Source organism: Ostrea edulis, chromosome 10 (genome assembly GCF_947568905.1).
Source record: "Ostrea edulis chromosome 10, xbOstEdul1.1, whole genome shotgun sequence".
Taxonomy (NCBI): Eukaryota; Metazoa; Mollusca; class Bivalvia; order Ostreida; family Ostreidae; genus Ostrea; species Ostrea edulis.
In genome coordinates, this window is record NC_079173.1 from 7783682 (window position 1) to 7807370 (window position 23689).

At 35.4% G+C, this 23689-nt stretch overlaps 1 protein-coding gene across 3 annotated transcripts in view; it reads right to left on the bottom strand.

Moving 5' to 3' along the window:
• The window catches only part of LOC125666697 (uncharacterized), a 63308-nt gene that overhangs the window by 8202 nt on the left and 31417 nt on the right, over positions 1–23689 (bottom strand). For 2 of the 3 annotated variants that reach the window (XM_056151816.1, XM_056151817.1), the window contains 15 exons: positions 19759–19876; positions 18360–18454; positions 17067–17138; positions 16441–16547; positions 15274–15346; positions 13450–13542; positions 10397–10567; positions 9698–9829; positions 8880–8964; positions 7257–7408; positions 6051–6146; positions 5038–5097; positions 4052–4152; positions 1275–1410; positions 495–586 (listed from right to left, as the gene is read on the bottom strand). In XM_056151816.1, the coding sequence (XP_056007791.1) occupies positions 495–586; positions 1275–1410; positions 4052–4152; positions 5038–5097; positions 6051–6146; positions 7257–7408; positions 8880–8964; positions 9698–9829; positions 10397–10567; positions 13450–13542; positions 15274–15346; positions 16441–16547; positions 17067–17138; positions 18360–18454; positions 19759–19876 (1583 nt within the window). Of the gene's footprint in view, positions 1–494; positions 587–1274; positions 1411–3504; positions 3947–4051; positions 4153–5037; positions 5098–6050; positions 6147–7256; positions 7409–8879; positions 8965–9697; positions 9830–10396; positions 10568–13449; positions 13543–15273; positions 15347–16440; positions 16548–17066; positions 17139–18359; positions 18455–19758; positions 19877–23689 lie in introns of those variants that run through there. The other variant, XM_056151818.1, reaches the window with a different exon arrangement.

The window sequence follows — 23689 nt, forward strand, 5'->3', positions numbered from 1 at the left end:
GTCTAATTTTTCAAATTTTATCTGAAAACATAGAATATTTGCAAATTATTGGAATTTACCCAAAGTTTTAAGCATATAAAATTTTATTGGCTTCTGGCATATAAAGTGATCTCAATGGAAGTTTTCCACAAACGTTTTGAACAGCCCTCGTACAGCATTGCATGGAACCGAGCCTCAACCCTAGCCTCAGAAGACCTGATCCTAGGGCCATGGATTTCACAATTTGAGCAAAGGCATCTCCCCTCATCATTAACATATGTACTTAGTTTCATTGTCCAGTAGTCATGAAGAATTTAAAATTCAAAGATTTCATGCATTTTCCCTATATGAGCCATAGACCATACCCTAACACCAGACCCTCCCCTCTCCCCCGGACTAAGGGGCCCTGAATTTCACAACTCTGGAATACGCCTTCATGTTCATTACTTCTAAGTATGCACGAGTCTGTTTGACGTATGTACTGTGATAAATTGAATTCTTCATGATCATCTTACTTTGTTATCAGCTTCGGAGACCTGGTCTTCAGAAGCTGTCCGATTTCTCGATGCGTAAGGAAGTACAGCAGGTCCTTTTCTGGTATTCTGCCCTGTAAATCATTCACATGATATTCAGAATGCATGAAAGATTCATCTTGCTCTTACAAAAATAAATTTTACAAACTTTTATCAATAACCTTATTATGACTTCTGAATATACCACCTACAGTTTACACTGCACTACCTAAGAATCCTTGTATACTAGTATTTTTTAAATAACTTGTCGCTCTTGAAAAGATCCTTGATAATTTATTGTCTCTACATATTTCTATGTAAAACCTTTACAACATTATCGTTGCCCAATGCAAGGTGAAGATAACGAACAGTGATCAATCTCATAACTCCTACAAGCAATACAAAATAGATAGTTGGGCAAACACGGACCCCTGGACACACCAGAGGTGGGATCGTTGCCCTATCTGAATCTATGTTGTATAACTGTAAAAAAAAGATTATTAAATGTGTTTTTCATTTCCTAACCCAATGCTTCTTGAGAATATATTTACATGATTGTATGACATACACCAGGTACAAGTTTGATTGAAAACGGCCTATTGTTACCGGAACTAGCAATACCATCCACAAACAGTCACCAATAAAACTAATTCACTTTTCCCTTTGTTCAGGACAGCTAAAGGACCCACCTCTCTCTTGATTTCTAATAATATAGAATTGTAATAATTATCATCAACTACGTGTTGAACAAACAACCTGAAATACTGTTATTAAAACTCTCACCTCTTCCTCCATTTTCTCTGCTAGTCTCCAGTATGCCTGTTTAAACTTATCTGCCACCTTAATACACAGGGATTTACCAAACTCCCTCTCCCCCACAGCTTTCCTGGCCCTGGGTAGGACAAATCTCAGGGTCCTTCTGCATGGACAAAGATTTTGGTATAGTTGTATCAAAGTAATCTACTTATTTTAACTTGATGCACTTTAATGCATCATTATTTTTCTCTCGGTCTTGTATGTCCTATAAATGACTTACTCTTTGTCATGTGTTAAACGTTATAAAATTATCAATATTTCACTTTCTTTTACATTAATCTAATGAAATCGTACAAACCTTTTTTGGTAACAATGTCATTTATGTTCGATGTAAATGTATCACAACATTTAAAGAGACCAGTTGTTTCTCAATATTTAACAAGAGATATTTGTAAAATACATATGTCCTCCATGGTGCAAAATTGAAAAGGGTTATACACACACATCATTTAATTGATAGTAGTATCATCAATTCAAAATATTGAGCAGAAAATATCTTCATATGTCAAGCGTGAATTGACCATGAGACCTAAAAATCAATAGGGGTCATCTGCTCCTTATACTGTACCAGTGTACCAAGTTTGGTGTCAATCAAGCAAATAATTCTTAAAATATAGGAGACAATATATTACTATACCCAGTTCAACTATTGACTTTTGACCTCAAAATCAATATGGGTCATCTTCTCCTGAATATACACCAGTGTACTAAGTTTGATGTCTGTCAAGCAAAGGCTTCTCAAGATGTTGAGTGGACAGTATATTCCAATGTCCAGGTTAACCCTTGACCTTTAAACATGTGACCTCAAAATCAATAGGGATCATCTTCTCCTGAAATGTACCAGTGTACCAAGTTTGATGTCTGTCAAGCAAAGGCTTCTCAATATATTGAATGGACAGTATATTCCTATGTCCAGTTTGACCCTTGACCTTTGACCATGTGACCTCAAAATCAATAGGGGTCATCTTCTCCTGAAGAAGTACCAGTGTACCAAGTTTGATGTCTGTCAAGCAAAGGGTTCTCAAGATATTGAGCAGACAGTATATTCCAATGTCCAGTTTGACCCTTGACCTTTGACCATGTGACCTCAAAATCAATAGCGGGTGATCTTCTCCTGAAGACGTATCAGTGTACCAAGTTTGATGTCTGTCAAGAAAAGGGTTCTCAAGATACTGAGCAGACAGTATATTCTATGTCTAGTTTGACCCTTGACCTTTGACCTCAAAATCAATAGGGGTCATCTTCTGAAGATGTACTGGTGTACCAAGTTTGATGTCTGTCAAGCAAAGGGTTCTTTAGACATTAAATGGTCAGTATATTCCTATGCCCAGTTTGACCCTTGGCCTTTGACCATATGACCTCAAAATCAATAGGGGTCATCTACTCCTTAGGATGTACCAGTGTGCCAAGTTTGATGTCTTTCAAGCAAAGGGTTCTCAAGATATTGAGCGGACATTATATTCCTATGTCCAGAGTAGATTGACCCTTGACCTGAAAAACAATAGGGGTCCCCTTCTACTTATAACCAACCCACATATGAAGTATTATTATCATCAAGTGAATGGTTCTCGAAATATTGAGCAGACAACATGTGGTCTACCGACCGACCAACAGGTGCAAACCAATATGCCCCTCTTCTTTGAAGGGGGGGGGGGGGGGGGGGGGGGGCATAAACATAACAGCTGACTATCAAACTTATATAGTTATTTAACAAGACAAACTACGGAAAGGGGCAAAAATTGATCGTGAAAAACTATCAAATATTCTTGGTTATATGCGTCGATGAGGATCATTTTTATGGTGGATATATGGAAAAAATATTGAAATTACTGAATCAGAAAAAACTTTGGGGTGGGTGACGATACAAGCAGAACTTTATAGCTATTTAGAATCAAAGTTTTGAGTGTAAACTCGTTTCATTCCTTGTGTTTTTTATAAGGGAGTGGTATGGTATAGACCCCAATTATTACTATTACAGACAAAATTACCAGTTCCTGTCAATATACACATGCTACAAACTCCGCAACCTATTTCGTGGCACTGTTAAAATGTGTAAACTTTGGACATTTTACTCACAAACTGAATAAAAGTGTGAAGCATTCTAAGGTTAAGATGTTTAGAGTTTACGCATTGATAATTCTTCAAAAAGTCTAGAATGTTTGATTCTTATAAATAAATTCCAATTCATTCGCTGTACTAACAATTTCAAAAATTTGAATACTTTCCCCACCGAGTCTCTGTACATTACGTTATTTGTTTTTAGGTGCGTATGAATACATCCTGTTTTCCAATTTATTAATGTGTAAATTCTCGTTCAGCTTTATTTTTGTCCAATCAAAACAACTGTAACATATAACATTAGAATTATAGCTGCATGAAACTTCCAATGATTATTTCTGTAGATATTCAGTATAATTTATATGGTGTTCCATGTGGGTATGGGTTAGAATAGGTCCTCAGTGCCCCCTTGCTTGTTGTAAGAGGCGACTAAATGGGACATTCCTTCGGATGAGACTGCAAAAACTGAGGTCCCGTGTCACAGTAGGTGTGAAACGATAAAGATCCCTCCCTGCTCAAAGGCTGTAAGCACCAAGCATAGGCCTAAATTTTGCAGCCCTTCACAGGCAATTGTGATGTCTCTATGAGTGAAAAATTCTTGAGAGGGACATTAAACAATATACAATCAATCAATTGCTATAAATGGTTCAACTGTCCATAGAAAAACTATGTTATAGGACTCGTACTTCTCTCCATTAGATAACCGTGTCTTCAGCTGTGAAATAATATCCTTCTCACTGACTATGGCCTTCTTTCTCTCTTCGTATGCTCCCATTTTTACAATTTTCTACAAAATGAAATACATCATAACATGTATTGCATATTTTCTATTAATATATAGCTTCTGTTACCCGTGAAATTGGAGGCAAGTCACAGAATTTTAGCTCATATAACATATCATTCATTTTTTCTCTCTTCCATTTCTCTTCTGTCATTTAATATACATTTTCTTCAGCTTCAGATGGATCCAATACTCTTAGGTTAGTGTTTGTAATAATGCTAAATATGTTTATATTTATTTCTGTCCCAGATTTAGCAGAAAGTAATCTGAATTTTATTTCAAAAACCCTGCTGGACTCGAACCCATGATCTACAGATTAGCGTGAAGTTAACCATCAGAACTACTCAGCTATGCATGCAATCACATTCAAAAGGAATATAAACATATTTGCTGATATTTTCATTCATGTTTTAAAAGGAATTAAGTCAGCAATCATGACAATTTAGTCTACTTTCCTAAAATACAATTTTATTGATATGATACATATCATTTATAATACTTGCTACTAGTATTGCCAATAGTAAATTAATTACTTTAAGGAATAACACAAATTGGCTGTACATTAATATGCAAGTTTTGAGATACATCCAAGTTATTTCCGCTATAAAAGAACTCTTATACACAGTAAGATGCAAAGCAAATTGTTTACATGCAGGACTGGGACAAATACTCAACTCACGTGAGGTGAATCTGAGAAAGTTTGGTGGCACGGCATTTTAGAAAAATCTCTGCTTAGGTGAAAAACTTGAATTTGAGTCTGAGTTTGAGATTTTTATATGTTGGTGGCCCCCAGGCCAGGTGTATGCAAACCCAAACTTATGAACTAAGTACAAAATAGTTCCAATCTCAAATAAAGAAAAAAGTTAAAAATCAGCTAATATTCCCATTTACCTTTAGCACCTGTACGAGTCGTGCTGGGTTAGTCTCCCATGACTTTTCTCTCAGTTCAGCCTACAATAATATTCATGTAACATACTAATAAAATTAACTAGATTTAACATCACATGAATGCTTACATTTCCGATGTTTTTACTTTTCAATTGATATCTTTACAAATTGTAATGATAGGCATTAAATTTTCCTCATGAATGTGCTGCAGTTGTGAACAATGTGTGTAATTGAATACAGAATTAACTAATTGATAAATATAGTACATCTATTTATGGTTGGGAATTCCAAAAGGAAAGAATTTTATTTTTTGAAAATACATGTGGGTATGAACTGTGAAGCCTCATGCCGACATTCTCTTCTTGAAGTAATGTTAGTAAATATTGTATTAATTAGTAAAACAGATACAGATTGTGTAGTATAGATCAATAAATATATATAGATAGATTGAACCTCAATTGATTTCAGAATCAAAACTTTAAAATATGTTACACCATATAAAAGATTTGAAAACATGATTACAAATATAGTCGTATTTTATGTATGTTCTATAATTGTAGGTGATTAACGTATAGATTTATGTATATCTTGTAATACTAAACCTGTGTGCCTGTTTGGATCTCACTGAATGTAAATAGTATTATATATTTCATACTGAGGCAGCCATTCTTTAAGCTGTTGGTAAGACTTATAAATATACAATAATTGTGTAATATCTCCAACAGTACTGTTACTAAAATTAGTACTCTTAACTTGGCAATAACAAATTAAACTTTCTGTTGAATTTGTGCATGTATTAAAATATGTCCTTAATATCAGTGCCTACTTGAAACTGTCAATAGCAGCACTTGAATCTGTATGAAAACTATTGTTTATTTCTGGAAGGTGCTGGGTATGATATGTCTTTTGTTTACGATAGCCCATTGCTAAGCTAACTCAAATCGAAACAAATATAAGCATTAAACCAGCATCTTCCGCTATAGATAAGAAGAAAATGGTAATGACGTCAGGATGACCTCTCGGATATAGCGATGTCCATGGTGTTGCATGAAATCCTGGTATAGTCTGTTCAGCGTTGTGACACTCCCAGCTGACAACAACTCAATGCACTCCTGTAAAATTGATTTTAAAGGGGTACTGTACAGTCATTATATTTGAAATTACAGATACAATATCGCTTTTATGTTATTTCATATACAGGAAGTACAAGTTTGCACAACTTGAGTCCAGTGCCATACCACAGATTATGACTGCTAACAAAATATCATGTTATTCGATCATGAGAATTCAGAATATACAAAATCCTAATTCTTATGATGAAAAACTATGTAAGAACTCTATACATCACCAAAAAAAAAAAACATATCAGAATAACTTGTAAAAACAGATAATTTCTAGCCCAGAAGATTAATAAACAAGAGGCCCATGGGCCACTTCGCTCACCTGAGCCACCTTGCCCATATCAAGATTTTTCCTATATATTCGCATGTAAAAAATTGATTCCCTATTGTGGTCCCAACCTACCCCTGGGGGCCATGATTTTAAGAAACTTGAAGTTGCACAATGTCAGGAAGCTTTCATGTGAATTTTAACTTTTCTGGCCCAGTGATTCTTGAGAAGATTTTTAAATGACCCACCCTATTTTTGTGATGATCTCCCCTTTGAAGGGGGCATGGCCCTTCATTTGAACAAGCCTAGGAGGAGTAAGCATCCCCTGTCGACCAGTCACACCCACTGTGAGCCCTATATCCTAATCAGGTAAACGGAGTTATCCATAGTCAAAATTAGTGTGCCAAGAACGGGCTAACAATCGGTATGAAACACGTCAGACAGCATTTGACCCATGATAGGTTGTATTGACGAAATAAATCGTTATAATGACCAAAAAATTTGTGAAATGCTGATTTCAATCGAGACTGGATCTATTATTCTGTTTTACGAAAATGTGTGATTTTCTGATGTTGACCTACATGTATATTTGTTTTTGTATGTATGCCATCTTAAAAAAAGGTGGTGAAATACACATTTTCTTTGGTAATTAATTAAATAGAACTATATTGAGTGGAAATTAATACAGTTTTCCCACTTTGAACCATTGATATTGATAAGTCACATAAGAGTGGAGCTGCCTTAAAGTAATATAAAATATAGTCAAATATATGGTATTGATGTCAAACCATAATTCAAACTGGCCTCATGAAAACTGTGAAGCCTATAAATACCATGTCTGATCCATTCAGGAATGCATCTCGAACTCCAGAGCGAACGATTTCCTGGGCCAGCCCCTGAATGGCTACCGGTACATCTGCACTGTACACTCCCTCACACTGCGAAAGAATCAGGGCCACATCGGAGCAAACCTCATCACTCAGCTCTGTAAAACATGAGATCTCAGTGAAATACAAACATTCACATACAGCCTGGGTCAAATTCCTTCCTCTCTACAGATCTCAATGAAATACAGACATTCACATGCAGCCTGTGTCAAATTCATTCCTCGATCTCTACAGATCTCAATGAAATACAAACATTCACATACAGCCTGGGTCAAATTCATTCCTCTCTACAGATCTCAATGAAATACAGACATTCACATGCAGCCTGGGTCAAATTCATTCCTCTCTACAGATCTCAATGAAATACAAACATTTACATACAGCCTGGGTCAAATTCCTTCCTCTCTACAGATCTCAATGAAATACAAACATTCACATACAGCCTGTGTCAAATTCATTCCTCTCTACAGATCTCAATGAAATACAAACATTCACATACAGCCTGGGTCAAATTCATTCCTCTATACAGATCTCAATGAAATACAAACATTCACATACAGCCTGGGTCAATTCATTCCTCTCTACAGATCTCAATGAAATACAAACATTTACAGACAGCCTGTGTCAAATTCATTCCTCTCTACAGATCTCAATGAAATACAAACATTCACATGCAGCCTGGGTCAAATTCCTTCCTCTCTATAGATCTCAATGAAATACAAACATTTACATGCAGCCTGTGTCAAATTCATTCCTCTCTACAGATCTCAATGAAATACAAACATTCACATGCAGCCTGGGTCAAATTCATTCCTCTCTACAGATCTCAATGAAATACAAACATTCACATACAGCCTGGGTCAAATTCATTCCTCTCTACAGATCTCAATGAAATACAAACATTTACATGCAGCCTGTGTCAAATTCATTCCTCTCTACAGATCTCAATGAAATACAAACATTTACAGACAGCCTGTGTCAAATTCATTCCTCTCTACAGATCTCAATGAAATACAAACATTCACATGCAGCCTGTGTCAAATTCATTCATCTCTACAGATCTTGAAGTTAATTGAATTTGGCTGACAGTTAGTTTCAGTTAACATTTACATGTAGTTACACACCATATAAATGTAAGAGTTAATGGCCAGTCAACTGTCATTTAAATTCAACTAATGGGCCCATATTTTGTAAGAAGTACGGTGACTGTGTGTGCAGTCATTCTAGAGAAGACAATTACTAGACACCAACAACAACAGTGATAAAAGACAGACACCAAGAGCTCACACTGGTCTTTAGTCAAGCAAGTGCAATAAAACAGGTGTGTAGGTGTCCAGTCGATTGTGAGAGTTATAGTGTAGTACTGTACTCAACACAATAGTGAGGTCCGATCGATCGTGGCTGATCTACAATATTACTCACCAGTGCAGGTGTCCAGTCGATCGTGGCAGATCTATAATACACTCACCAGTGCAGGTGTCCAGTCGATCACGGCAGATCTATAATACACTCACCAGTGCAGGTGTCCGGTCAATCGTGAACTGGAAGATTGGGTTATATTATATTCACCTAGTTTTCCTTGACGTAGCACTCCAAACGTTGCTGCAGCCCAGGCCCCAGAATTTGCACTACTCAAAACTCCTGCCTTCCAGATCTAACATCAGAAACAAATGACATATAACACAAATTTGTTACTAGGCCCTGCACATATTGGCTGTAAATCCAGAATATTTTAAATCCACATCATCGTAACTGCAATTTTTCATGTGGAGTAACTAGTAACCCCAAAACACAAGATACATGTACATATTGCATGTATATATACACATGTATAATGCATGAATTAAAGGTATGTTAAATCTTGAATTCATGACTTACAATTCTTGGGATCAAGTTTCTGTGAATAAATCATTGGTAAATCTTAATTGCAAAAAGGTCAAGTTTAACACACTGTAGCTCAATAACAAGCCCAGTTTTTCTTTTCAATTTCATATTTCTCCTTCAATGTAGAAATCAATAATATACTTCCCAAAAATTGACAATATTACAAAACTCCCGAGAAAACCTCTTCATCATGGGATTTACACATTGCCGATCTAAAGGGCTAAAATAAGCCCTTATATCATATTGCACACAGAATCAATATAATTACACTGTGGAATAATTCATTGTTATGGTGTATGACATGTGTCTGATCATTAAATATCGCAAAGTAATCTAGTCCAGAAAATAATTACTTATATCTAACACTCACTCAGAAGATCTTTCCACAGATAAAATGCACAATTACCTCATAGATTGGCAGTTTGACATGTTGACAGTGATACAGTATAGATTGACAATTTGACATGTAGGTCGTGGTACATCTGTTGACAGTGATTACGTACCTCTGTATAGATTGGCAGTTTGATGTGTAGGTCGTGGTACATTTGTTGACTGTCTGATGATTCATCAATAATTCTGTAGCTGTCCACTTTCTTCTTCCAAACGTCACATAATTTGGTGGATTTAGGGCTGACCTGTCCCATAACATTATAACATAACTTTATTATTAAGTATTAAGAAAAGTATTGTCAAAACTGTTGTAAAATTACTGATCATTTAATATCAAGCAGTTAATATTGACTTTTGATTCGGTCCATTCATGACTATACAGACCTGGTCAGGTATCGGTTTACCTTGGCCTATGGCCTCAGTCAACCAATGACTGACCAGGTCCATATAGTCACGGGTAGACAGAATCAAAAGTCAATAACTGTATGGATTTAATTTTGGGGCATATTGTGCAATATATATACATGTAACATAGTTGAGTCAGTTTTTGCTTAATAATCTGTGAAGCAGATCATAAACAAGTGTAAACTGACACAAACCAGGTTATATTGCATAATATGCCCCAAGATCAAATTTATTCCTTAATTATAATCTAATGCAAAGACACAAAAGTAATTGTCTTTTTTTTCTTATTAAAATGTACATAAATACTGAAAAACACAAATCACTTGCACCAAACAATATGATTCACTTAGCAACCACCATGAATCTAATAAGAATTCAATTCATTTCACAATATTGTGCACACTTACCACCAATATGTATTTTAATGATTTGAGTATAATTTGCAGTCGGCCGCTGAATTTTCCAAAGTATGTCTTGACTTCGTCTGCAGACAGGTCTGGCAGAATCTCTCCACAGACATTCAACTCCATATCTTCCTTCTTCCCAAAAATGTTGTTTAGGGCACCGGCTTCACCTGGCTAAAGATATCGAATAAATCAACAAGTTATAACCCCCTTAAAGTTTACGCATGGACGATATCGAATAAATCAATGAGTTATAACCCCCTTAAAGTTTACGCATGGACGATATCGAATAAATCAATAAGTTATAACCAACTTAAAGTTTACGCATGGACGATATCGAATAAATCAATAAGTTATAACCAACTTAAAGTTTACACATGGTCGATATCGAATAAATCAATAAGTTATAAGCAACTTAAAGTTTATGCATGGAAGATATCGAATAAATCAATAAGTTATAAGCAACTTAAAGTTTATGCATGGAAGATATCGAATAAATTAATGAGTTATAAGCAACTTGGAGTTTAAATGGAAGATATTGAATAAATCAATTAACCACTTTTCAGTTTACGCAAGGAAGATATCAAATAAATCAATGAGTTAAAACCAACTTTTTATGCAAGTTTATGCGTAGAAGATACTCAATAAATCAAGGAGTTAAAACCAACTTTTTATGCAAGTTTATGTGTAGAAGATATTGAATAAATCAAGGAGTTAAAACCAACTTTTTATGCAAGTTTATGCGTAGAAGATATTGAATAAATCAATGAGTTATAAGCAACTTAAAGTTTACACATAGAAGATATTGAATAATTAAATGAATTAACCAACTTTCAATTTATGCATGGAATATATTGAATAAAGTAATCAGTTATAACCAGCTTAAAGTTTATGCATAGAAGATATAATAATTTGAATAAATCAACGAGTTAACCAACTTTCAGTTTATGCATGGAAGATATTGAATAAATCAATGAGTAAAACATGTACATTGAACTTGTTTCATTTTCTCCTTATTTATGTAGAATATGTTTAAAACTTCCAAAATCTGTGATTATTATAACTAGTTCGATTCAGGTTTACTTATGTTTATTAGATGGGATAAAAAAATTTAAATCTTAAAAAAGATGAAAAAGATCAAGTTCATTTAATTGAACTTCAGATACATTGAAAACAATTTAGCTGAAAGCCTTGAATTTTAATTTATCTGGAGTAGATTGTATGTAATAATAGGGCGTCTATTTCGCAGTATGAGAATAAGATGCTTTTATTGAGGAAGATCAATTTTCATTGAGTTATCTCCCTTGGTGATTGATGCAAGCAGCTAAGTACAAGTTATCTAACTCGGGTGTTAAAGGAGACCCTGTTGCAGCAACCTCTCTCTTTGCTCGCGACAATCCAGTTGTGAGGTTGGTTGTGTTTTTTAATAAGAAATGTCTTGCCATTAGCAGTTAAATATACAATTTAAATATAATTAAGACTATTTTTACATTGAACCTTCTATTCTTTGACCATGACTTCTGCATCTCCGAGGGTCAAGGCCACATAAAGTTGTGATTTTGCATTGAAATGTTGTAAGTTGTTGATTGTGTTGCTGGGCCTACCGGTTGTTTTGGAGGTCCAAACTTGTGTGTATTATCAACCGTGCCCATAAACGTGAAATAAATGTGTAAGACTCCAAAGTGCGATGGTCGCTCCAAACTCTGATGGTCTGCGCCAAAGTGCGATGGTTTGTTAATGTTACGGACGCCAAAATGCAATAGCCACGCCAAAGTCCGATGGTACGGAGTTCAGTAACGTTTGTGACATCACGATATTTTGGTGAAACAACACACGGTTGGTTCAGTCTGTACCAAAACACTGTGTCGTTTACAAACCAATGGATTACGGCGTGTCACACCATCGCACTTTGGCGTGTCAGACCATCGCACTTTGGCGCATCACACCATTGGGGTTTGGCGTGACCATCGCACTTTGGAGTCTTACAAATGTAACCCATATTTAAATTTGTTCGTTTTTTATTACGCTTGTACGAAATAACGTTTATTTTTGGTTTTTTTTACCCCTATAACAATCTCAAAGAAGAGACAAAAATAAAAGTAATAGTTATCATGTCAGATACAGATTATAATGATTTGTCAATAACATCAACATTTGCAGTATATGATGATTGTTCAAAGTAATGCAATTTCTTAATAATATGGCACATTGTACTCAAATTTCAAGTTCAAATTTTTGCCAATGTTTTTTTTCTTTCAGAGAACAAAATATGCAGTTCTGGACCCAAAAAAATCTATTTATACTTTTGTGTATATGGAAAGACAAGTATTAAAAATTAATAAATGGCCTATCTTTTGGGAAGGAAATAGCCATTTCATCCAAGAATATTGAAAATGGCAAAATATTGAACTATTTTAACATTTATGATGTCAAAACTCTAAAACTAGGTAATGGAGAATAACAGCCCAGTTGCATCTTGATTCTTTTTAAAACAATGGTAAATCTGATTGAAAGTACATCATGTGACAGGACTCCATGTGACAGGGCATATCATGTGACAAGACATCATGTGACAGGACCCCCATGTGACAGGCATATTGTGACAATAATAATATTTATCTATATAGCGCCCTATATGACTATAAATATAACCACTCTAAAGTGCTGCACACAATAAAAATGATACAGCATGTTATAAAAGTAGTAATAGGAAATTACAATAGCATTAAGACAGATTATATCAAAACAATGCTAGCATGACAAGACGTGACAGGACCCCATGTGACAGGGCATATCATGTGACAAAACATCATGTGACAGGACCCCCATGTGACAGGCATATCATGTGACAAAACATCATGTGACAGGACCCCCATGTGATAGGCATATCATGTGACAAAACATCATGTGACAGGATCCCCATGTGACAGGCATATCATGTGACAAAACATCATGTGACAGGACCCCCATGTGACAGGCATATAATGTGACAAGACATGTGACAGGACCCCATGTGACAGGCATATCATGTGACAAGACCTATAAAAGACATTTACCATCAGATTTATGAAGAGATGGCCCATGTAGCTTGGCAGGTGTTTTCTGGGATACCAGTAATGAGGGTTTCCACACAGGGCTACGTTAACACTCTGCCATAAAGAAAAAAATAATAATGCAATTAATTTTTCACACAAAACTTGATTGGCTGCATGCACTTTATATTTCAACACCACCACCACTGTACCTGAATTTTGGTGTAAATCACATCCAAATTAAGACATGATTTGATTAAAAGCAAATTATAAAAGCATGAATTATATTTTATTAAAGTAATGAACTTTATAGCATAATCATATCATTAAATCATTCACTTATAACATTAACTTGGTGCAGAAAATTTGAAATTAGCAATTACATTGATACAACAAACTGAACCATTGTAATAATACAAGCATACAGGATTATAACTGTAAAATTTGGCGATTTACTTGCTCAAGGGTATGCTAATATTTTTAGCGGAATAAATTTTGGCAGACAGGGAAGAGTTATCTCTCTTGCAAGTACTGAAGTCACAATTGGGTGCATATTTGACGAGTGGAATTTTGAAGGAAAGCTATCTAACTGCTAAAATAAGCCGCATTTATCACCCCGCAGAAAAAAAAGGCGCTATACGGTATATTATAAATATTTGAAATGAATAAGATTTTGTTCTGTAACACATGTCATTCAATACTAACATACACAATGTATGAAAGGTGAAGATAACGAACAGTGATCAATCTCATAAATCCCAGGTATAAGATATTAACCCTGTGTATTGTTTTAATCATACTCATTACTCCGAGTCTCGTTCTTGATCATTCTCTCTCAGTTTGCTTTCTCTTTGAAATAAACAACAATTCTGGCTGAGTGATGCAGTGATATCTAGTCTATATGATCCGCCTACTACTTTCTGATTGGATGACAATCAGTCAAAACAATTCGCTGAAACTTTCCTGGAGTTAGTGTGGCCTCCACACTGGAGAGTAGATCACAATATCGCCAGACATCCAGTTCCTGTGCTGGATATTCAGCCGTGTATTTGTAGAGACATTAATTTTACATAATTTTACTACATGGTTCCAGTAGACCTGCACTGCAGCCTGAACCCCTGACTATGGGACCATAAATTTTAAAATTTGAGTGGAGGCTGTCATATTCAATAAATGTGTAACTGAGCACCTGCTTTATTTTCTAGATTTTCAAGAATAGTGAGGAAAAGGTTTTATTCAATGCATTTTTCACTAATATATGATTTATTTACAGTCTTGCCCTGGAGCCTGAATCCTGGATCTAAGGGCCATGAATTTCAAAGTATCAATGAAAGGTGAAGATAACAGTGATCAATCTCATAACTCCTATAAGGAATACAAAATACTGAGTCGGGCAAACACGGACCCCTGAATATACCATGGGTGGGATCAGGAGCCTAAGAGGAGTAAGCTTTCCCTGTCGACCAATCACACCTGCCATGAGCCCTATGTCTTGATCAGGTAAACAGAGTAATTCGTAGTCAAAATCAGTGTGCCAAGAATGGCCTAACAATCGGTATGAAACACATCAGACAGCATTTGACCCAATGATAGGTTGTATTGGCAATAGAAATAATGGAGGCCTATTTGTTCCCTTTCCAACAAAGATGCATTGTACCAACTTTGATGAAAAATAATGATGGGCTTTCAAAGTAGAAGATGATTCTGTTAAATGTTAACACAAGACTGCTGCTCACAGAGCAGCTGCATCACAATATAAATCATCTGAGTGACTCAGGTGACCTAAAAAGTCTAGGATACATAGAAAGGCATTCTGGAAACTGATAGATCATAAAGTTCACAACTTACACAAACTGCCTGGTCTATTGCAGAGGCAAATACAGAGTAGGATAACGGAGTAATGGCCCCTGGCATCATCTCACTGTAAATATAGTGATACACTCCTTTCATGACATGATATATATAGTGATACACCCCCTTCATGACATGATATATATATATATATATGTATATGTATATATATATATATATATATATATATGTGTATATATATATATATATATATATATATATATATATATATATAAATATATATAGTGATACACACCCCTCATGACATGATATATATATTGTGATACACACCCTTTGCTTCCAACACTTACATGCACCCAATAACAAAGACCCTTTTTTCTTTGCTATATCTATTGACAAAGTTTTGGGCAAGTTGAAATCAACATTACTGGCATGTGAAATACTCAACAACAGGTATACAATATGACTTGTGTTCATGACTGAAACAAGGTTTTTCATCAAGAAATCATTTGATAAATTCGTTTGTAACCCACAATTTGATTGGCTGAACAACATACTTTAATTAAGCATCATGGCAGCATTAACACTTGAAGTTTTTGTTCAAAGTTCATCCTAAAAACACAACAAGAAACCCAAAGGCCTTATCAGTCACCTCGTAGTACCTAACATGGCTACATCAACCAATTAAATCATTACAACCTGTGAATTTTCGGGTCAAATGGGGCTTTAATGAAATTTTGAAGGTATACAGTACATTCCTTATTTTACGCGAGTACTTATTATCGTGAAATGACTCATGGACGGCAAATCGTGAGAAAATAAATTCATGAGTGCTCTGTTGATCAAGTGTTTCTGAATGTATTCTAGCAATATAAAAGTAAAAGCGAGAAATATTTTTTCGTGAGTGATGTTTCTCGCGAAATTTTGCTTTAATAAATTCCTTATGTATATTCTAAATTAGGAATTTACAGTATTACGATACAAGTAAAGTTGGAAAATATGTTGAGAATTTTTTGATATTAAATTTATGAGACAGCAATACAACGTTACGAGGCTTAACTGCACATTTTTGTGCACCGTAAATCAAAGGTTTTTATAAGGGGTGGATCTGTAGCTCTCTGATCTGTCCCAATATTTTCTCAGAGAGCCACAGTTCTGCAGCACATGATATCTATGAATTCAATCAAAATTATGAAATGTTACCCAATATTCGCTGTTGTAAGCCACTCCTTTTCAGTTGTTATTGGGTCATCAAATTCGTGAATTAGGTCATCATCTGTCACTTCCTCCAGTGTAGTTATGGGTCGAGCCTGATAATGATCAATTCAAAATAATCTCAAATTCTCCTCTGTTTTGAAACACTTTGCCTGTACTTCTTTTTAAAAATAAATAGGGTGTTGATCATCCAATTAATTTCTTATCCGGTTCTAGTTTCCCCAGTACTTGTCACAGTAATTCAATCATTTATACAAACACAGAATTCATCTACTGGTAAATTTTTATATAATTTCAGGAGTCAGTATGACTTAGTAATTTTTTTAAGCTGTAGCTGTGTCTGCCTGGTATTTAGGAATAACGGAGGTATAAATACGATGGAAGAAGAAGCAAAATTTTCCCATGCTTTTTGTTTTAAAATCATATCCGCCATATTTCAAAACGCAAGGCAATTATTCTGAATTCTAATATTTGCATTGATTACAACATATTAAGTATTGATGTTCCAAATGTTTGTGTAATTAACAGTGTATCAAATTGTCTATACATTCCGTTATAGAGTCACCCCCCCCCCCCCCCCCCCCCCCCCTGTTATAGTCTTTCGACCTCGTTACCTGTAAAAGGTAGAACTTTTCACCCACAAGTGCCCACTCTATATCTCTTGGTGATCCAAAGTATTTTTCCAACTGGAAATAAACAGAGAAATCCAAATGTAGGCGAATTCAATCCGAAGTAATGGAAATTATTACATATGTATAAAGTAATTCAATCCAAGGTCGTGGAAAATGTCACATATGTTTATAAAGTTACAACCATGGATTATTCTACAGTACGACCTGTCTAACCTAACATGCTGTGGATTATTCTACAGTACGACCTGTCTAACCTAATAAGATGTGGATTATTCTACAGTACAACCTGTCTAACCTAACAAACTGTGGATTATTCTACAGTACAACCTGTCTAACTTATCATGCTGTGGATTATTCTACAGTACAACCTGTCTAACCTAACATGCTGTGGATTATTCTACAGTACAACCTGTCTAACCTAATAAGCTGTTGATTATTCTACAGTACAACCTGTCTAACTTATCATGTTGTGGATTATTCTACAGTACAACCTGTCTAACTTATCATGCTGTGGATTATTCTACAGTACAACCTGTCTAACCTAGCATGCTGTGGATTATTCTACAGTACAACCTGTCTAACTTATCATGTTGTGGATTATTCTACAGTACGACCTGTCTAACCTAACAAACTGTGGATTATTCTACAGTACAACCTGTCTAACTTATCATGTTGTGGATTATTCTACAGTACAACATGTCTAACTTATCATGCTGTGGATTATTCTACAGTACAACCTGTCTAACTTATCATGCTGTGGATTATTCTACAGTACAACCTGTCTAACCTAATAAACTGTGGATTATTCTACAGTACAACCTGTCTAACCTAACATGTTGTGGATTATTTTACAGTACAACCTGTCTAACCTAACAAGGTAAACACACACTTTACTGAGAAACCTGATTAATTTTACATGCTCTGAAAAAATTTTCTTTTGTTAAGTTTGGACAGGATGTAACATTGCCAAGAACACTTGAAAAAGACAACTGGAAAATGAAAATATAAATTAAGAAAATGATATTACAAATTACGTATTAATAAATGTAAAGTGAGTTGGACAACACAATGTCAGGTGTCAGATTAGATAGAAATTTGCAAAAAAAGTCTGGGCATATATAACACAGCAACGTTAAAATGTTTTGATGTTTGGATAGTCTTAATAAATGCTGTCTTGCTACAGGAATTAAATTTCTAGGTCAAGTAAACATCTCCTTCAGTGCACATTGTTTCGTAATTTATTTTTAAACTTTACCATCTGCTTGAGCTCTTTACCTTGATGCCAATGTGGCATAGCTGCTCAATTTTCACGTCAGACAAACAACACATATCCTCCCCGCTGACAGAATCTTCCTGTAGTCCACCTCCATCTATCAATGTAACATAGCACTCACTAGTCTACACACAGCACGGCACAGATCCAAGACACAACAGTGTCAATTTCATGTTCTGTATCATCCTACAGTCTGCCATTTTTACATGATACTTCAAATGTGTATATAATGAAGAAAAACTTCCCGACTGAATCAACATGCAAGTTCATATGCATTAATTTTGTTTAAATGGTCCCAAACTTCTTCCAAACAGAAGGCCCCAGTGCCATAGTGCTCACCTGTGATGCTTTGTGATCTTACACAGTCAAAGGCAATGATTGGTCAAATTTTAATTTAAATTATACCTCAAAAAACTTTAAAAATTCAAGAAAATACTGTGGCAGTCTTCTCTATTGGATTAATTCTTATTCAATTTACTTTTTTATGGGTGCTGTTTCACTCTGAATGAACAGCCTAAACAACAAGAGCAACGCCAACGTGGCATAATACGCCCGTAGATTTTGCTCAAGGAAAACATATTTTAGTGGGATTCATATTTTAGTGAAGTTAGCACTGTCCTCTGTGAGCTAATTCATTATTATGCTTGTAGAAATGGATATCAAGATATAAAGAGGGATAGCCTTAGAATGCGCTACTTCATAAATATGCCAACGGTTCGGTTTGTATCCTGCCCACAAGGTTTTCCTAATAAGTGATACTACGACCTTGACCTTTGACCTTGAAAAACAATAGGCACCTTCCTCTCATCATGATGATCAAATATACCAAGTTATAATATCCTGGAGCTTACGGTTCGGTTTGTATCCTGCCCACAAGGTTTTCCTAATAAGTGATACTACGACCTTGACCTTTGACCTTGAAAAACAATAGTCATATTCCTCTCATCGTGGTGATCAAATGTACCAAGTTGTAAAGTCCTAGGGCTTATGGTTCAGTCTGTATCCTGCCCACAAGGTCCGGACAGACAGACGGACAGAGTCATACCATAATACGTCCCGTATAAAAATGAAATCCTCACTTCCATACTATTATTAAATGATCCACAAATTCATGCCCTAATTCATGCCCTAACAAAATAAATCACAACCACCTATCCCAGTGGCGGAATCAAAGGTTGGGGGGGGGGGGGGGGTTAGACAATTCTGTTTAAAAACAGGTAAAAATAACGCATTTTGAGGGTGGAACACCCCCCCCCCCCCCTTTGAAAACCAAAATTAGTGGTAGAACACCCCCCTCCCCCTAAAAGATTCCTGGATCCGCCCCTGTATCCACAAAATCTTGTTATACTCCGACTCCAGAGCAGTGGGGATGTAAATGTGAACAGCATTTTGAGCCAGTACCTTTCAATGTGACTCGTAGACTTTTCTTCCCTATCTGTTTGTTCTGTATGCTGACGGTGTCAGTCCAGTCTCTCAGCACTGTGACTGAATCTGGAGTTGTCCTCCCTGAAACCACAGCCTGTTAAACAAAATTAACAATCCTCAGTCTATCAAAATTATATCTAAAATGATCACAGTTTACAAGAGATCAGTGCTGTGTAATACAATGAACTTGATTGACAACTGTGATCAAGACGAGAGTCTAGATGTTCTGTTTTTAGAACGATGTTTGTCAAGAGTTCAATAGAAAGATTACGTAATACCCATTTGCCATAACATTGTATGTTCTCAAGAGAATTCTCTACACTGTTATTCTAGTATAAATAGAAATTTGGATTATATCTGGGGACTAGTTAACAGCTGAGTTTGTTACAACTTTGTGATAACTTATTCTCGAGCACCTGACACTGTTTTTGTGGATTTTCGTAAGGCCTACTGAAAGTTAGTCCTTTTTTCATTTCATATTTTTCTGTAAATAAATTGTTAAATGCAGTCACGACAAGGATTTTTCTGACACACACATGCTCAACACCACACAAATTCAAAGTCTAAAATTCAATCGAGCAAAACGTGTGTTGTAGAGTGTCTTGAAGGTCTGTGTTATATACACACACACACTCAGAATTTCTTCACACATGAACAGTTTCATTACTATATCCCATTCAAAATGAATTGCAAGGGGATAATAATTTACACAATTTCTTCATGAAAGTGTAGTACATATAACATTATGATCAGGAAATAACACCCAGTCTGCTGCATTTTGGAGACCATCATAATCTCCTGGATAGTATCATAACAACAATGATAGAATTTTATGAACTGTTTAGTTAATCATCTCCTAGAGTACAGTAAAGCATAGTGAAGTACTGGGATGACCAATTTTGATTTTTATAAACATTATTCATTATATACAGTAAGTTCATAATATGTTTTAAAACTACAGGGGATGAAAAACCACTTCACTGTAAGAGTGAATTTGTTATACGAATGTTTACCAAACCACTTCACTGTACGAGTGAATTTGTTATACGAATTATTCGCTGTAACTGTGTTCTACTGTACACAGAATTGTATAATTTATGTGCTTTAAATTTGCAATTGATTTACATGTAGGTCTTAAAGGCCAAGGTTTTCAACCGGTCAGTTTTCCTCAGGTAAGTTAAGTAAGGGGAGGAGCTAATTAAAGGCAGGTGTGGAGACCCGAGCCCGACGGAACCCTGCTAGCTTGTATATACCATCCCAAATACACAGGATGTTATCTGTGTTACCTGCATTACCTGAACGTTTTTGTAAGATTGAAAAATTCATGGTAGTCATTTTTCTTGTGCAAGTTAATCGAAATGTTGATAATTAAATCTAATGAATCAAACATGTAAAAATTAAAGCTCGAATAATTTATCTTATATAAATGAGAACGCTTAGGCAGAATATTCTTTATTCTAAGTTTTCTTGTATCTATTTAACTGCCTCCATCAGATATGGACTGCCAAACATTTACTTTCCGATGGGAGTTCCTGCGTACTGTGGTAGATTTTCTGGCTATGTACCAATCGTCACACACCCCGTGATGACTACATGTATATATTCCAAAACTGTTCAGAAAGTTTTATTCAGTTTGAATAATTTTTTCTGGAAGGCACACCAGAGTTGTCTGTGTGACTCGTCCATAACGCATGGCCTACAAAAACAGTCAGGACATTCGGATTTTCCGACAGTTCCTTCGATAACTGGTCCAGATGAAGAATTTGTTCTTCCTCTGGATCCCAATTCCAACCATTATACGCAAGAGAGAGCCCTTATAGCGGCTAACTTCTTTTCCAATAAGTTGACAGTTACATCAATCTAGTAATTAAAATAAGATGTTAGATCCGCTCGCGTACTCGCATACATATGTATGCGAATACACGAGAGGATTTAACGTCTAATTTGAATAAGATTGCAGTTACATACACGTTTGTCACCATGTTTCAAGGGAAAATTACGCTTATAAATTTTTAAATGAATGTAAACAAAATTTCATTAATGTACAATGTATTTCCTCATAATTAATATGTTTAGCATAAAATCGATGTCCGTGTAAAGTATATTCTAACAATCCATAATAATTATTATCAATCGTACCCATTCCTAAGCATACCCTACTATATTCTATTATAATTGATGTAATTACATGTATGCAAAATTTACTACATGTACTATTTCTACATGAAAATACCCTCTCCAATTGGATTACGCGGTAAGCATCAAAAGATTGCACGGGCACCTCAATCGCCTGATAAGATAGATAAGGTATACACAAAGACTAGTACAGTGGAACCCCGTTATTATGTTCCCCCTTTATTACGTTAGTCCGCATATTATGTTGGAATTTCAAAGCACAAAACCATTTCTTAACAAACCTATAGAAAATATACCTCGTTATTACATTGTCCCAAGATGCCGGGACTCGGTATTATGTTGTAAAAATTCCGACAAAAACTTAATAAACCCCTAATTATTCAATAGCGATTCTCAAAATAATAAGTCATTCACACCTTGGCTGCCCCAGGCAGTCACCATGTAAATTTCCTGGTCTTTCAGGGGATTAGAGACGCTTGACTGGTCACGCTTTGATAGATCTAGCGACATCAATACAGGTGAATACCCCGTATCGAAGCCAGTGATAAGCAATTAAATAATATTTATTTAGAAATTGTACTCTATGAAATTTCCTTCATTTTTTTATATTTTGATGATCAAAGAAATAATAATTTCTCAACCATATGCATGTTTAGCATCGTGTGATTGCTTTCGATATTAAAACTCTATTTACGGACAGCATGTAGGACAAAATTTATCATATCACAGTTGAAACAGCTTGGATAAAGGGTTGGACATAGGTGAGAAAAGGTAGTGTTCAATTAAAACAATTGTCAGTTATTTTGACATAATAGTTTGGGTGTTGTTAGATTTCATCCATACATACACCGATCAAACTGTCCAGTGTTATCGGCCGATTCGTGCAAGGCATTTAGCTCAGTGAACATTTTAAAATCCCTTGATATCTTTTTTTGATGTGCACGTGATTTTACTGCCATCATTTAGTGCATTATTTTTTAAAAAGTGGATTGCGTTTGTTCTCTGTGTTTATCGTTGGTGAAAAAAGTTTGCAAGCGTTGGCTATCGTGTGCGTTTTGTGTCGTCGTTTTGTTGGTATTTTTTTGGGGGGATGGGATTTTTTAAATTGTGTTTTGTATCATGTAGTAGAGATATAACTTAATAAAAATGAGTCAAAGACTCAATTGGCCGGGTTGCAATATTTAGTCTAAATAATTTGGGTAGGGATTTATTTGGTGGTAGTTATCTGGAGGACTGTTATGATTTGTTATGGCCTTAGTGTTGAAGGAGGCAGAATTGTAAAGTAAATTATCAAAACGAGTTTTGACGAGTGGAAAAAATGTTAGTTCCGTATCGGTAACGTGAGCGGACACGATTGTTTCCGGATACAGGTACGGATTTTTGTCTTGTAAAAATGCCGATATATATATAAAAAAAAAAACATCACATATTGCCACAGGGCTTTTATTGATTAATAAAAAAAACCATGATACAGTGCTCCAAGTCGCATCTGCTATCAGGTCGCAAAATGGCAACCTAAAAATATTTCTGGTCGCCATTTTCAAATTTCTAGTCGCCATGTTCAAAATTTCTACTCGCCATAGTAAAAGCTTTTGTAAATATAAGACTTTCAAGGTTTTTTTTAAAATATGAATATCTTGCAAGTAAAAAATCAACACCATGTATACATTTTGTTTGTTTATATTTTGAAACTGAATAGAAATGTACTGTGAAACATGCTGGATGCTAACAAGTCAAGTATTTACTCTGGCAAAAGTTGTATTGCATTGGG